Here is a 17,522-nt window from a genome sequence, read left to right as displayed (position 1 = left end):
GGCTCTATTACAAGAAACGGGAGAGTTATTTAACGTGAACATAAGAATATAAGAAAGTTTACAAACGAGAGGAGGCCATTCAGCCCATCTTGCTCGTTTGGTTGTTAGTAGCTTATTGATCCCAGAATCTCATGAAGCAGCTTCTTGAAGGATCCCAGGGTGTCAGCTTCAACAGTATTACTGGGGAGTTGATTCCAGCCCCTCACGATTCTCTGTGTAAAAAATGTGCCTCCTATTTTCTGTTCTGAATGCCCCTTTGTCTAATCTCCATTTGTGACCCCGGTCCTTGTTTCTTTTTTCAGGTTGAAAAAGTCCCTTGGGTTGACATTGTCAATACCTTTTAGAATTTTGAATGCTTGAATTAGGTCGCCTCATAGTCTTCTTTGTTCAAGACTGAACAGATTCGATTCTTTTAGCCTGTTTGCCTATGACATGCTTTTTAAACCCAGAATAATTCTGGTCGCTCTTCTTTGCACTCTTTCTAGAGCAGCAATATCCTTTTTTTTTAGCGAGGTGACCAGAACTGAACACAATATTCAAGATGAGGTCTTACTAATGCATTGTACAGCAACTGCATTGCATTGCGTAACAACTTCAATCTCCATCTCCTGCCTGTCACTCAGCAGCGAATGCACACACTCACACAACAGACGGCTACTCTGGCACAAGCATTAATAGCCTGTATCTTTCTAAACAAGGGATTTAGGAGAGCTCCCTAATACAAGTTGAATCTCAAAACAATAACTGTGTGAATAAAACAATTGTTACACTGTGTATAATGGGATTTAAAACAGTCTTTTTACATACCCGCCCTTATTCTGATCCCACTGCAATGGATTACTATACTTCACTTGAACAGAATGCTCAGTATTGATTTAAAATAGGCTGAACAGAAATAGGAAAAATGGTGGGTATGTCATTTAAATTGCAATCAATTTATTTAAGATTTTCAGTTTCCATTTTAACTATTTGAGCTTTGTAAATTTGACATATTAAATTCAATTAGTGTGTTGAGCATTTTTTATTTGACAGTAGTTATTTCAATTCAAGCGTTGAACTTTGTCATTGATGTTTGATGCAGTGCCTTTCACAATTACATTGTGTTACTTTACCTCTCATGCTGTAATTCAGGGCTTGTGTAAACTCTAAAAGGAGCATTGTATTTAAAGGGTACATGAGGACCTTTTTATCTGATTTGTTACATGTTCTCATGTGTTGCTACAACTGTTAGTAAAACATGAAAACATGGCTTACCATGTACTTGCATGGACCTCTCAGAACTACATTTCCCATCATCCTTCTGCTCACTGGTAAATTCATCTCAATTACATAAGTGAGCAGGAGGATGATGGGAAATGCAGTTCTGAGAGGTCCATGTGGGTACATGGGAAGCCATTTTGAGGCAGTGAATGCAGTATAAAAGTTTAAATAAGTGTTCAAAATGTGTAAAAAAAAAAAAAAAGTAAACAAAACACACACCTTACGCAAACAGTTGTAGCAACACATGGGAACATGTAACACAATAAAACAAAAAGGTCCTTATGTACCATTTAAGACTAGCCAAACCCACATTTCAACTGAGGGTGGATAATCCCAAAGGGCTCTGTGTGACTGCTTAAATTATTGAAGTGCAATTATGTTTTGCTTATATTTCCTCTTAAATCATAGATGTCTTTTTGTTTGTTTGTTTGTTTTTGAACATGTAGTGTCCATTTACACACTGGGACTTCAGGTTAAAGATCAAACCATGCGTATTGAAAAATTAAATATAAAACAATCATCCAAGAATGATATAAAAAAAAAATCTCCCTTTACACATTACAAATGAAGGCAGGCTTTATTTAAATCCATGACATTTTTAAAGCATTAAGCAGTACCCTTATTTAGCCCCCTTACCACTTGCTGTGCAGGCACTACAGAGCAGCTTAATCCTGCTCTTTCCACACCGGGGTAAAAGTGCCATTGAGTACAACGGCAAAGACACATTTTCTGAAAGGAATAAACCCAGCCGTATAAAACTAGCAAAAAGCATCTTCATTGCAGCTAGTCACCAATGTATTGTTCAAAGAAATGCTGTGTTTGTTTTATATTGTTTAAATTGTTGCTAAATAGGCTTACTTTCCATTGTCTAACAGACAATGATCTTCAAATCATTTATTTGGATTTTACACTCTCATTAAAATGTTAAAATATGGCAAGAAAACAAATCAACCTGAAATCATTTTATTTTCATAATGCTGCCCTTGCATTATCTGTTGTCATGGAATCCTTACAGATCAGTGTACACTGTATAATTGTTCAATAAAAATGGCAATCCTACAATTATATCGTAAATATTAGAAGCTTCTGTACTTATGTGTTAAAGTTTAGCTTACAGACATCAGCCCAAATAAATCGTAATAGAAAAATTAAATTGTCTTCAGGGTAGTGACTATGTTTTCAATTTAATACAATACCACAAGCTCTATTGTTCTCAATGAAATAATCACCATAGCCAATACCCTTCTACCTATAGCTATTCAGAGCTACATGGGATGACTAATGCCATACAATTACAGGTGTCTGCAATCTATTATTATGTCAATAAGAAAGTGTAGAGGAGAGTTGCACTGGAAGAGTGCAGGGAAACATGCAAGAACAGGAATTTAAGAGAATAGAGTGAGTTATAAGATTACAGTATGTATGTGTTGAAGCTAGGCCTTACTGAATATCACAGGCTGTTCTGGGCAAAACACTAAGCAAAACATAATAATCAATCATATCTTTCTCATATGAGTTTAGGGATTGAAAGCTACATCTTCAGGTACATGGACCCCAGTAGTCAGAATTACTAAAAAGAATCTTTAGAAAAAAGCATACCATTTTCTGTGATTTTCCTAGATCTGGGGCTATCATTAGTGTTGAAAAATAAATGATTTAGAATGGTTTAATTTGTAATGGTGGAACTAGGGAAATTTGCAAGACATTAAAATATCATTTAGTCAGCATAATAATAAGGGCCCATTAAGGGTTTATATGCTATTGTGTATACCTAACAATCAGGGGGTCATACACTCAAGTATCTATTGAAGTGTAATGGACGCGTTTTTGATATTGATCAGGACCTCATAGTTGCAGCTTTAAATTAAGCCAAAAAGCACATAGACTGCACAGCAAGGAATGGTCTACAATAAATGAATAGAATCAATAATCATTGAAAAGTGTAATAACCACAAATATTTTCCATGAAGTTTGCGTTCTTTACTATTGTGGAAGAGCTGCAATAACAGATTATTAAAAAGTGTTATATCTTTGGTACTGTATTTCAGATATTTAGATTCTTTTGGGCCCTACAAAGCTAAAGAGCCTGCTTTATATTATTTAATTAATTTAATAAATATATAAATAATAAAGTTGCTGTTGGCTTATTTAATAACTGTCCAGAAATGTTTTAAATGTTCTACAAGGTTTTATACATGCATACACATTTGGAAAACCTATGCGTAGAATCTGCCTCTATTAATAATGACCCGGATCTAGCACAAAGTGTAAACGTTTGTCTGAGATTTTATTGTTATTAGTTACATACACAAGGAACCTGAAAATGATTTAAAGACCATGCATATAAAGTGCATAATCTTCTGTTTGATCTCATGCTTAATATGTATTTGTTCTCTCTTGTTTCAGGTTCGATTATCAAGAGCTGCTGCACAACTCCAGTTTCTGCCTAGTCCCCCGAGGTCGGAGGCTGGGTTCCTTTCGCTTTTTGGAAGCCCTGCAGGTGCGTAAGTTAACGTTATGCTAACAACATCCTCGGCCTGCAGAATTACTCATCTGCAGTTCACATTTCTCACTGTTCAGTCAATCAGCTCTGGGCAGCAGCGTGAGTGTGAGTTATTGGTATTGACAACCTGTCTTAATTTCAAACACAGTGGCACAAAATACTGTAGATACAGCATAGATTTTTTTTTTCCCCTTCCTAAACAACTTAACGAGAAATGAATTACCACATATACAAGTATTAGAAATCAGAAGGCGCATCTCAAGCTTGAAAGGCAATTAAACAATTTAGAAAGGGTTTAGATCAAACAGCAAAACTGGAAGTGCCAATTTTGGATATTGTTTTCCCACCGCTGCTGTACAGTCTCAAGAACAGTAATCTACGACCGTGCCATGAGAGTTCCTTGGTAGGGGTATGATTCTAATCTGTATGAACTCTTCACCGTGTTTGCAATTGCAAAAGTACTATCATTGAAAATGAAGCTTTTCAAGCACTTTGCTGTGTCTTGTAAAGCCATTGACACTTTTACTATGTTGAGAGCTACGAAATATCAAACAATATCTGTATTGTAGAAATATAGTATAATAAGTTTGCTTGAATTTTGAATAATAATGCATTTCATTAAGGATTGAAAAATAAACATATAGTTAAGCACGTTACATTTCAGTAAAGACACCAGGTTTCCTGCTTGGTTTCTGTGACATGGCTTGTGTTGATTCAGCAGAAAAGGAGTTAATCTCTCCCTGCCAACTTACCGTGAGAATGTGGCTGGAAGTGAATAATGGAATAATTGATGATGAATTAGGCTTCAGCCTCAGCTGTATATAAGGAGCCAGAAATAGTTTGTTGAAAAGAGTTTGGATGAGTTACCTGGGTAGTTAAAGGATGTTGTAAAATGTTAAAGTGAAGGCAAAGGCCAAAGCTATATTGCATTGTTTTGTGTAAACCTTTTATTTTGGCACTTGTGCCGTTGTCTCTTTGGTAACATCCATTCATCTGTGTAATAAATGTGTGCCACAGCACCTTTAAACTACAGCTTCTGTCTCTGGGTCTGGTTCCTGACATTCATCAGCCTTGGCTGTGACGCTATCCTTTTCACAGATACTTTTAAGAGCAAATACCGGTTCAGGCTTATTTCATTAATGCATTGCTCAGGGACAGCAAATTAATGCTTTTAGATAACATATGGATGGAGTGTATCGGTTATGAATATCAGTGCCTTAATATTGGTGAGTTCAGTGAGGGAGCAAATCTGAAATCTTACAATGTATAATGTATACAATAAAGTTAAAGGATAACAGCCCAACATCAAAGTTTTACTCGGTGAGATTTTTTTTTTTTTGCTGGTACATACTTAGAAGTCTGAGCACTTTCAAAAAACTACAAAACAGAATTAGAATAGAGTGAGACAGTTTTAATCTCCATTGATGTATAGTTCTATGTTGATAAATTTAACCTCACAGCAGTCAAAATGAATTTGTCATTTCCACCACTCTCTCTCTTTCTCTGTTTATTAAAATATTAAATTATATTTTCAGGCTGCCTGTATCCCTGTGTTATTAAGTAATGGCTGGGAACTGCCTTTCTCTGAGATCATCAACTGGAGTAAAGCAGCTGTCATTGGAGATGAGAGACTTTTACTGCAGGTAGAAAAAGTCTGATCTTGTTTGATGGTGCTTAAACAATGTCTGTCAATATGAATATATTGCATTACCTTGTATCAATCACGGTGTAATACTACTGCACAAGTATTTTTGGAAATGTTTCCAATACAGTAACTTTAAATGAAAGTGCAACCATAACATCTTTTGGGGTATTTGACCATGGCACATGTAATGCTTGAGCTTTTTAACATGGAGAAGACACAAACCTTGAAGGATCATCTCTCCTTTTGGAAGTTCCTTCAATGTCCACTAGAGATGGACCCAACTGGATCAAGCTTGTTACAGTACTAATAAAGAGATGGACCATGCTTGTTGTGGCACTAGTGGTGAATTGATCTTTTAATTTTTTTGTGTGTTTTACTTTTAACAATTTTATATTGTTTGGCTAAGTGTATGTGCATGAAACATGTGTTAGCTAGATTCTGTCGAGTGAATAGAAACAAGCACATTACTTTTGTCTGTCTCAGACTGTCTGTGGCAGAGCAGAGCCCCACCTATGCTGTAGTGCCAACAACAACATTCTATAGCAGTTTCATGAATATCAACTGTATTTAATCCAGGCTTTAAAACAGAGTAATATATTCTGGTATCTTCAGCCATTACCTTCTGCAGACAACACCTGATAGCATCTGTACTATGCCTTGTGAAAAATGATGGCCATGACAGCTTCCGTTTAATGAATGTCTTTGAAAATTAAAGTCTTTATCTGTTTATTTTTACAATATTGTATCCAAACTGGATCATCAGCTCTACTTCTATGAAAAAAATCTAAAACAAAAGTCTGTCATGATGACTTACTTAGATTTCATTAATATACTATAAGAGGTATAGGAATCAAGTTTGTATATACACTGTATTGTTTTTACAGTTTTGCTTTTACAGCTGAATAACAGTAGAAAAAAGCATAGAAAACTTTGCTAATTTATTTTCACAAACATCTTTGATATAGAATTATGGTCATATTTAGAAACAGCATTCATTTGGAGAGCAGCAATGACAGTTCAAAATGGGCTAACCTGTGTTTTAAACAAAATGTACAGGTTTTAACCCAGTATAGCCAGGGTGGCTCATCTGGAGAGGCAGAAGTTACTTGTGTTGACTAATATCTCGTTTCCATAGTCAAGCCAACTCGAGTGCACTCAAGTGCTCCCGGGTTAGCCTGAATTTTGCAAAACTCAAGTTGAGGCGCAACGCGAGTTTGCCAAAAAAAAAAAAAAAAAAGGAGTTTCCAGGGTTTCCTGAGTTTCTCAAGTTATTCAGTGAGCTGGACAAGTCTCACTCATGTTATCATGAGAGGTGGTCATATAGTAACCAGGTAACCAGATTACTGTGTCATCATTATTGACATTGTAACATTGTTATCACCAAACACGACAATGGATACTTTTCCAGAAGATTCACTGCAGACTGTCTTGTGATATTGGACGCTGTCCGAAATTTGCATCTAATTTGTCATAATAGCGGAATGTTTTGAGATCGTTCCCGCTTTTGTTATTGTGGTTTTTCTGTATGCCGATTTAAATTTTATTGTTTTTTCCCTACATGTGAGCGAATCGAGTTACAATGTGCTTTGACTCAATGTAGAGTTGAATCAGTAGATGAGTCAAAATGTTAAAATGTTTCAGCCTTGGTTTATGGATGATGAGATTAATGATAACATATTTTAGGCAACTTACATCAGTAGAATTTAATGTAAATAGAAGATTATATATATATATATATATATATATATTATAATATTATATAAAATGTCGGTTTCGTGAAATTCGTTGCTTTTTTATTGTCAACAATAAGTAGAACCTAAAATGTGCTGTTTAAAACTGACACAATAGTTCAATAGCTGCCATCTTTCAAGATACCTTGTAGGATATTGTACCCATCCGAGTCACACACCATATAAATGAACCGAGTGCACTTGCAAACTGAATTGTGAACACAAACAAACTCGGTCCTGAAAAAAATGGAAAAGGAATGTCTGTGACCAGGATGACTGGTGGTGATGTCAGACCTGGAATAACAGACAATACTGCTGCGCAGGTTTATTACATTATTAAATAAAAAGGTTGAACAAAACAATAACACTTGACTGAAATAAAAAGGCACTATGGCCAAAATAAACAGAATAACAAACAGTCGGATATGGAACAAACAAACACTCGCTAATAACAAGTGTTGTGCTGGTATTGACCCAGTAAGCATAGCAATTATTATTATTATTATTATTATTATTATTATTATTATTATTTATATTATTATATTATTATTATTATTATTATTATTATTATTCAATTTCTCCTTCTCTGTTTCTCCCATTCTCGACTGATGAACACCCAAACCTGTGTGCATGAAACACTGGATCTTTTATGCAGCTGTACCGAGACTGAAATGCTAATCATTCAGTTGGAATCTCGGTACATCTGCACATGAACTAATTGTGCACTCCCAGTGCCCCCAGACAAATACTCACTTTAATCTGCACTTGAAGCGATTGTGCAATCCCTGCACCCAAATATACATTTTAATTCACCTGTGCTACATAATCCACACTCCATGCACCAATATACACACACACATAAACATGCCACATACAACATAAAACACAAAAATATGCACAGGGGTGGGGCACCCCGTCACAAGGACTAAAAAAAAAGAACTTTAACTCACATCCAAACGAACTCGGTCCCTTTGCTCGCACATAAGTGTGAACAGCAAGCACATTGATACAGTGTTTTAAATTAAACGAACCAGACCGAGTCTATTTGGAAACTGATCCAGTGTGAATGCAGTAACAGTTACATGGACGGTTTAACTTAGATGTTACATTTACACTACCATTTTATGGGCAGTTAGTGGGGCAAACTGACAGAAAGTGTTTGAGAAAAGGGGCTTTAATTCCTTGTTTAGCTGTATTGTATACCCCAATGTAGTCCTATCACAAAGACAGCTGTAGTGGGTGACGTCAGACCAGAAACAGGAACCAGGAAATAAACAATAGAGAGGTGGAGTTGGGTGGATCTGAGTGATTGGTTTCGCTCAGCATTTAATGAATGAACAGAACAGTAAATAAAAAGGTTGAAACAAACAAAAACACAGGACATGGCACTTTCGCCAAATTAAAGAGACAAACAAAAACGGACTACACAGACAAACACGGTGAGCTGATATTTTAACTATTAACCATTATTATTATTTTAACCTCCGTCTCGAATCCCACTCACCACTCACTGAACACACAACCCCGAGTGAGTGAAAACATGCTGATTTTATGCAGCTGTACTGAGACTCGATTACTAATCAATCATTCAATTGGAGTCGCGGTACAACTGCAGGTGGACTAATAAAGTGCAATTCCCCGTACTCACATATTATTACATTTTACTTGCACATGAAGTGCTGTGCAATCCTCGTGCCTAAATATAAGTATAAATTTTAAACACTCATGTTACACAGACCCATTTATATCCAGTGTACCAATGACTATACACCAACATTAACACACAACATACAACACAATATACACACAGGGGCGGGACACTTTGCCACAAGCCCATGTTACTGTTTGTTTAAAACCCAGTACATTAAGAAACAAGGTATATATTAGTCTATAGTTAAAGTGTAACTTTGGTTGGTGGTTTGAGTCCAGTCACCAGTCAATTATCAGTTCTCACCTCAACCCCTGGGAATTAATTGGATTTTAATTCAAAATTGACAGAGGGAGAGAGGACAGAAATAAGTTTGATACTCTTACTCTCCAATATACTCTGTACACACTCAGTCCACTGTTTATTTGGGGTCTCCTGGTCCTCTCTAACTGGAGAAATCCTGAAACCGTTAAGATACTGCTGTCTAAGGTAAGTGGCTCCTATGTCACCCAATGAGCTCCAAGCTGTGCTATAGAAATAATGATATGATATAAAACCAGTTCTGTATATAAAGAAGGGTTTTAAAAAATGAAAGAAAAAGAGATTTGCCAAAATATGATTTGCCATAATGATGCCACACTTTGAGAAGCAACCGTGTCACTGGCATTTATTCACAATAGTGTCTATTAAATGGTTACTGGAACATTCAGTGGGACAGGTGTCATTAAGTCCCCATGGTGAAGCATGTACCCATTAGCTCCCTACAGAACTGTTGATTTATTTTATTTTTATCAGTCTAGAGAACCCTCTGTTCTTATTCTTATGTTTTTACATGTAATTGCATTTATTTTTCTTGTATGTTTTTTTTTTAGATTCCTTCTATAACTAGATCGGTAGACCATGACAAAATATTGGCACTCAGGCAGCAGACCCAATTCCTCTGGGATGCCTATTTTTCATCTGTAGAAAAAATAGTATTAACTACATTAGAGGTAAGTGCTCCCATTTATGGAATCATTAATTTAAACCGAGGTGGGTGGGAGTGTGGGGGAGTCTTTGTGCTTACATGCCAGAGAAGAGACTGCAAGGATAATGGATTGCCTTTTTATAATGTGCAAGAGTAGAGATCAAGAGGAATTGATGGTTGTAGTGGAACAACAGAGGAGGCACTGTTATTTTTTATTACACCAATTTTCTTTTTATGCTGTACAGTCGCAATGGTGTCTTTAACTCGTTTCTGTAACATTTTGAATTTTCGCTTGGCTTGAAAGGAGTCTGGGTGTTTCTTAATAGTAGTAGGAAGCCTTTGCAGTCCGGTATCTGTTGGGAACCTATTTGGAAATATGTTCTGCTGCTCTCAAATCAACAATACACAGACCACCTGTTCCTCCTGAATCAAATGGGTAGATTGAAAATGGAAAAGTATATAACTGGTTAACTCAAAGAAACAAGATCAATCAAAGTAATTAAATGGACTGTATATTAACTTTGGAAGCATTACTTTCTTCCTAATGGAACATTTTGTGGGTATTTCGATTAGTAACTGGTTGAAAAAATGTACATAAGAACATAAGAAAGTTTACAAATGAGAGGAGGCCATTAGGCCCATCTTTGTTAGTAGCTTATTGATCCCAGAATCTCATCAAGCAGTTTCTTGAAGGATCCCAGGGTGTCAGCTTCAACAACATTACTGGGGAGTTGTACCATGGGCATCATTAGCATGGGGTAAAATAAAATACACTGTTAAGCCCCATAATAAATTTGGTCAAATCTGACCCCATGAAAAAATATAGCTTTTATAAGACCTTTAAAAATGCTGTTACTACAGTTTGTTACTTGTTCTACTGTACAATGTTTTATTAATATATTGTAACGACCCTGGGTGTGCTATAACCGTGTTCTGGAAGGTTCTGTGACCCAGAGTCAAACATTCAGTGGCAGCAGGTGTTCAGGGACGTTAGATATGGGAGAATCACCATCAATCAGGGACTCAGCTCATTATTTTGTCACAGTCTCATCTGCAAGACGCGAAAAAAACCCTTTCACCCACAGAGCAAGGGCTTAGTTGAGAGGTTTAACCGCACGCTCGCAGTTCAGTTGACCATCACTAACGCTACTCATCAACATGGCTGGAACGACCAACTTCCCCTTGTCCTCCTGGCCTGCCATTCCGCAGTGCAAGACTTAACTTCCTGCATCCCCTCACTCTTGATGTTGGTCTGAGAACTTTGCACCCCTGCTGAGATGGTGTTCGGCCAGCTGATGGACCCCTCCGCTAAACCACCCAGACCAGAGTATGCCAGACTGCTGCAGGACCACCTGAAGTTGGCTCACGGCTTTGCCAGGAACCAGTTGTAGAGTGCGGGCTGACAGCAGAAGAGAAACTATAACACCAGGGCACAAGGGAGGCACTTCACAGTGGGGGAGCTGGTCTGGGTGTACAGACCTTCAATGGACCTTCCATTGCCCCCAAGCTGGACAGTCACTGGCTAGGACCCCCATGTCATTTTCGGAACTTTGTTTGTCCCCTCAGAGATGAGGGACTTTAAAGGGGGGAGTAATGTAACAACCCTGGGTCTGCTGTAACCATGTTCGGGAAAGTTATGTGACCCAGATTCAAAAGTTCATTGGCATTTTCCCCATTAATGGAAGGAATAGCAGATGTTGAAAATCTCCAGTGATGAAAATAAATAAATTTACCCTATCAACAAGTGTGTCAGTAGCATATATTCCCCTCTATGGCTGTAACTTAAAAATGATAGCTATATACTAATAACCGTGACATATATCAACAGTATGTACAGAATAGCATGGATAAGAATTATAAAATGTTTCATAACAATTGGATAAGCAGTTCTCCAGATTTGTGCAAAAATGTAAGTGTAACATAGAGATGGATGGATGGATGGATGGATGTAAGAACAGAACTATAACCCCTATATCCCCAGAATGTAGTATTATCAATAATGTAGGATAAATAATGCTATTACAGTACAGAGTTTCACTGGCCAATGTATTTCGGCAATTCATTATTGTTTTGTAAATTGAGGGCTATAACGAATGTCAAGTTCTCTTACTAGATGGTTTCACTTTCATCAAATGAAACATTAAAACCTAGATTTATCTTTTTTTTTTTTTTAAATAAATTTTAATTAAAAAAAAGAACATTCATATTCCACAAAAGAATAACGTTTTTATTGTGTTAATCACTTTTTAGTAAATATACCAGGTGTAATTTTTATACCTTTTTATTTTAATGTACCAACAAAATCTGTGCAATCAACCAGGATAAGTTACTTCTCTTCAGCAGGTGAAAGTCCTAAAAGCTTGTTTACATTCCGTGTCCCTTAAAAAAAACTGCAAACTGTAAATTATAACAATACTTTTTTAAACATGCAAAACAATTGTAATGTAGTACAACTTTATTGTTTCTGTTCTGGCATCTTTGAAAGATCTTTTGACCTTGAAACCAACTTGACCAATGCTATTTGGATATGATGTAAAATAAGATTATGCATTAAGCCATTGTGATTCTAAAGGGCTCAAATCCCATAATGCTCTCTGATGAAGAATGTGGCAATTTTCTTGTTCCTTCTGCTTCCTTCTAATTGGTACCCAAACTGAAGGCTGCTTGTTTGTGTGTATCCTTAAAGGAAATAGTGTTGTTTAATGTATGCCTTCTTATTTTCAATTCTGTTTATGCCCCTGGACGGTTTGTCCCATTAACTTGTTTCTGTTTTTAGCTGATACTAGCTATAAGTAAATTTACCTCTTATAAAGTTAGTTATGAAGTTTCATTCTCTTCATAGCATTTTCTCCCCACCAGGTTTCAATTTTTAGCAGATGAATCATAAGATTGCATTTAGGAAATAGGCCTGAATCAGTTATGTATTGCCTTGAGGCCAACAAATACTGTTTATGCCAGTGTATAGCCCATTAACTCCTGCACAGGGGAAAGCAACTACCTTTTTAACAATTTTCCTTCACCCTGTCTAGTGGTAAAGGTCCATTGGGTTATTTATCAAAGGATTCATATACTGTAACAATTGTGTCTATTTACTTTGGGAGGAAAATCTGCTTGGTAAGGTTCGTGAGTAATTGATCCAGGTTAAACTATTTTAGGCCATTACACCATATTAGAAAGTAATACAAGTGCCTGTGCAATATTACTAATTCAGCCTGCACTGTGCTTTCCCCCTGTAGGTTGTTTGGAATATGTCTCAGTAATTATTTGTAATTCTCAAGGCTGCTGTATTTCTACAGAAAGGCAATAAAACATTTTTAAAAATGGTTTAAACAGTCCTATAAGCTAAGGTTACTTACCAGTATTTATCTGAACAACTGGTATTAAGTGAAATGTGCCAGTATATACTGTATGTCCCTGTATTAGCTTATTGCTGCATTTGCATTATTTATGCATTTTATGCAGTATAAGAAAACTGTATATGTGCAATATAAATGTTTTGCACTTAACAACAGTTGTTACATGAAAATAAGAAGTTAGAATCTCACTGGGTTCATGTGATATCTGCAGCTGAAGAGGTGGCAGGGCCATTGGCAGAAAGACAATGACTTAATTTCTGTGGCTAGCCTCACATACTTTTGTTAATTATTTTGGACTATTTATTAGACATACTCTACTAGGACTTAAATAACTTTATTAAAATAGCTATTACTGTATGTAATTACAGGCGTCTAATGTGGTCAGGTGGTATTATTATTATTATTATTATTTATTATTATTATTATTATTATTATTAATTTCATAGCAGACACTCTTACCCAGGGCAACTTACAGTTGTATACAAAAAAAAAAACATATCAATAATTACAGTACAATTAAGAGCAAGATACAAAATACAAAGACTTAAGTCCTAGTAACAGCAAATACAAAACACAGTACGATTTGATATCGGGGCAGTTCAAGAGCAGATAAGTGTTGATAGTTACATCAGGGTTAGATACGAGTGCAAGTAAAATACAAAATACTACAGATTGGGATAAGTGCAGGATTAAATACAGTAAAATAGTGGAATGAATGAGACTCATAGCTGAATAACTGCAAATGTTTATTTTTCACAAATAAAAATGGCAAACAAAAACACAGCTCACAGAGCCAAAATAAAAAAGTCAAACAAAACAATCTCTCTCTTGCTGTCAGTACCGCGGCTCCTCCCCCTTGGGCACGCAAGATGGCAGATGGCATTGGGGACGGCAGCTCCTCCCTCTCAGGCACTGGGGACGGCAGCTCCTCCCTCTCTGGTGCTGGGGATGGCAGCTCCTCCCTCTCGGGAACTGGGGACAGCCGAGAACCACTCTGCAGCATCCCCAGTTAGGCCCTTGTTCTACGCCTCCTCATAGAAAGGGACTCCGTAGGGGAAGTCCTCTTGATCGTGCCCAAACTATCCACACGTGCCGCAAAGGGGTGCCCCTTCAGTCATCCACAGCTTCTTTTCTGCCTTCCAATCTGGGGGTCCCAGTAGGGTCGGAACACGTGATCACCATCTCTTCCCATGTTCCCTCAACAGCACCTCCGGTGGCTTCTAAGGGTCTGCTGCTTGGCCCTGGGACTACCAAAATTCAGCAGGGAAGTGGCCGCTCTGCTCCTCCACCCGACGATCACCTTCCTCCTTCTGGATTAGTCAGTAGGCAATAAAAGGGTTTCAGACACAGAGAAGGACTCTGTTCTAGACTTGACCTAGGTAGCCATTTTTAAGTAGATATATATGAGCACAACACTGTTTGTGCCACAACAGTCTGTTAGACTTTGTCAACACATTAATCTGCTCCAGGGACCTCACAAAAGATCAGGTGGTCTTCCACAAGAAGGCTGGGGTATCTCACAGCTTCTACAAGGGCTAGATTTACAATGCACACTGTATGGCTCACCTGCAGTTATTGCCTGCTCACATAAAATAAATAAATACATTAATTAATAGGATGTAAGGAAACTGGAGCTAGAAGAAAACTTGCATTTATATAGCTCTCTTTACATATCCACACATGATCTCTGAACCATTGAGCAACCACTGGAGAACAGGTCAATCCAAGGCCACCATATCTAATTTCACATTGCTGTCGAAACAGTGTTGTCAAGGTGAATGGCTACTACAGCACTATATCACACATTCTACTTAGTTTTATTATATCCTTTTTGTGTCATTGGATTAATGCTTTTATCGAGGCACAAACGGGCAATACTGCCCAGGTGCCATTTATTGCCCATTTACCCAGGTTCAGTCAATTTGAATGATACCTCAGTCAAGAAACCAGTAGAAGTAGGCACACATTATAGTAGTTCATGATAAATTGGGGTTGGGAAGCTCACCGGGTCTGTGGGGAATTCACTACATTAAAGCAGGAAATATAAACGCAACATGGAACAATTTCAAAGATTTTACTGAGTTACAGTTTATATAAGAAAATCAGTCAATTGAAATAAATTCATTAGGTCCTAATCTATGGATTTCACATGACTGGGAATACAGATATGCATCTGTTGGTCACAGATGCCTTAAAAAAAAGGTAGGGGCATGAATCAGAAAACCAGTCAGTATCTGGTGTGACCACCATTTGCCTCATGCAGCACGACCATTCTCCTTTGCATAGAGTTGATCAGGCTGTTGACTGTGGCCTGTGGAATGTTGTCCCACTCCTCTTCAATGACTGTGCGAAGTTGCTGGATATTGGCAGGATATCCCAAACATGCTCAACGGGTGACATGTGTGGTGAGTATGCAGGCCATGGAAGAACTGGGACATTTTCAGCTTCCAGGAATTGTGTACAGATCCTTGCGACATGGGGCCGTGCATTATCATGCTGAAACATGAGGTGATGGCGGCGGATGAATGGCACGACAATGGGCCTCAGGATCTCGTCATGGTATCTCTATGCATTCATATTGCCATCAAAAAAATGCAATTGTGTTTGTTGTCCATAGCTTATCCCTGCCCATCCCATAACCCCACCGCCACCATGGGGCACTCTGTTCACACCGTTGACATCAGCAAACCGCTCGCCCACACAACGCCAAACATGCTGTCTGCCATCTGCCCGGTACAGTTGAAACCAGGATTCCTCTGTGAAGAGCATACTTCTCCATCGTGCAGGTGGCCGTCGAAGGTGAGTATTTGCCCACTGAAGTCGGTTACGATGCCGAACTGCAGTCAGGTCAAGACCCCGGTGAGGACGACGAGCACGCAGATGAGCTTCCCTGAGACAGTTTCTGACAGTTTGTGCAGAAATTCTTCGGTTGTGCAAACCCACAGTTTCATCAGCTGTCTGGGTTGTTGGTCTCAGACGATCCCGCAAGTGAAGAAGCCGGATGTGGAGGTCCTGGGCTGGCGTGGTTACACGTGGTATGCGGTTGTGAGGCCGGTTGGACGTACTGCCAAATTCTCTAAAACGACGTTGAAGGCGGCTTATGGTAGAGAAATGAACATTCAATTCTCTGGCAACAGCAGAGGTGGACATTCCTGCAGTCAGCATGCCAATTGCACGCTCCCTCAAAACTTGAGACATCTGTGGCATTGTGTTGTGTAACAAAACAACACATTTTAGAGTGGCCTTTTATTGTCCTCAGCACAAGGTGCACCTGTGTAATGATCATGCTGTTTAATCAGCTTCTTTATATGCCACACCTGTCAGGTAGATGGATTATCTTGGCAAAGGAGAAATGCTCGCTAACAAGGATGTAAACAAATTTGTGCACACAATTTGATAGAAATAAGCTTTTTGTGTGTATGGAAAATTTCTGGGATCTTTTATTTCAGCTCAGGAAACATGGGACCAACACTTTACATGTTGCATTTATATTTTTGTTCAGTGTATAAATGATGCCTATTCCATAGGGCTTGTCAACATCATCCTGAGACATGTATTTTAAAGTGTAGTTTTTATATATGAAAAGACTAAGCAAAATGGATGACCTTTATTGCACTCCCTTGGCACTGAATGAAACATAATGCCTTGAATATCTAAAAAAAGGAATGATGCAAGCATGTCATAGGTAGTAAGAATAAGGACCATACTTGATGAGTCAATCTGCCTTTCACCAACTCCTCTTACCATTTGAAAAGTTAATTGTGAGCCATGAAAGATGCTGTAATTAAGTCATTGTGCAAATTTTAATTAGAGCCTGCAGATTCAATGTGTAGAAGCAGCATAGGTGAAACAGATTTTCTATGAACACATATAAAGCTGAACACTTTATTATGGATGGATATGGATGAGGGGACAGAGCTTAGAAGGTGTTTCTTATGAAAATGTAGGCTAAATAAATAAATAAATGAAACCATAAAAAGCAGAACTCCCGGTGCCGGTCTACGGCAAAGTGGTTAGCAGTGTGCAGGTGCAGGAGTGCAGTGATCAATGAAAGGCAGACAATAAGAATCCAAAGTGCAAGGAGATTTATTTTAATAATCCTGGTCTGGTGACCGTAAATAATAATCCCAGGCAATACACAGCAATATGTATTGCACTGTTCTAAATAAAGGGTTTGCAGTCCCAAATAATAAACACAGTCAAGTTGCACACACAATATACAAACACAGTCACCAGTCCTGGATGCGTGCTGTAGTGCTTGTGGTACAAATACAATTTATATTGTGATACAGATGAAGTGATGTCTAGGTTAGTGCTGGCCCCAGACAACAGCTCCAGAATGTGTTAGCTGTCTACTAATAAATAACAAGTAACAAATTAGAGACAAACAAATAAAACACTCATGGTACGATA

General features: G+C 37.9%; 1 protein-coding gene across 3 annotated transcripts in view; it reads left to right on the top strand.

Moving 5' to 3' along the window:
* Positions 1-17,522, top strand: part of LOC121315561 (exostosin-1-like) — a 313,424-nt gene that overhangs the window by 252,461 nt on the left and 43,441 nt on the right. For all 3 annotated transcript variants that reach the window (XM_041249758.1, XM_041249759.1, XM_041249757.1), the window contains 3 exons: positions 3,667-3,760; positions 5,299-5,406; positions 9,659-9,778. In XM_041249758.1, coding sequence (XP_041105692.1) covers positions 3,667-3,760; positions 5,299-5,406; positions 9,659-9,778 — 322 coding nt within the window. The remainder of the gene's footprint in view (positions 1-3,666; positions 3,761-5,298; positions 5,407-9,658; positions 9,779-17,522) is intronic.

Source organism: Polyodon spathula, chromosome 5 (genome assembly GCF_017654505.1).
Source record: "Polyodon spathula isolate WHYD16114869_AA chromosome 5, ASM1765450v1, whole genome shotgun sequence".
In the NCBI taxonomy this organism is placed as follows: domain Eukaryota; kingdom Metazoa; phylum Chordata; class Actinopteri; order Acipenseriformes; family Polyodontidae; genus Polyodon; species Polyodon spathula.
This window is presented reverse-complemented; position numbering and strand designations above follow the sequence as displayed.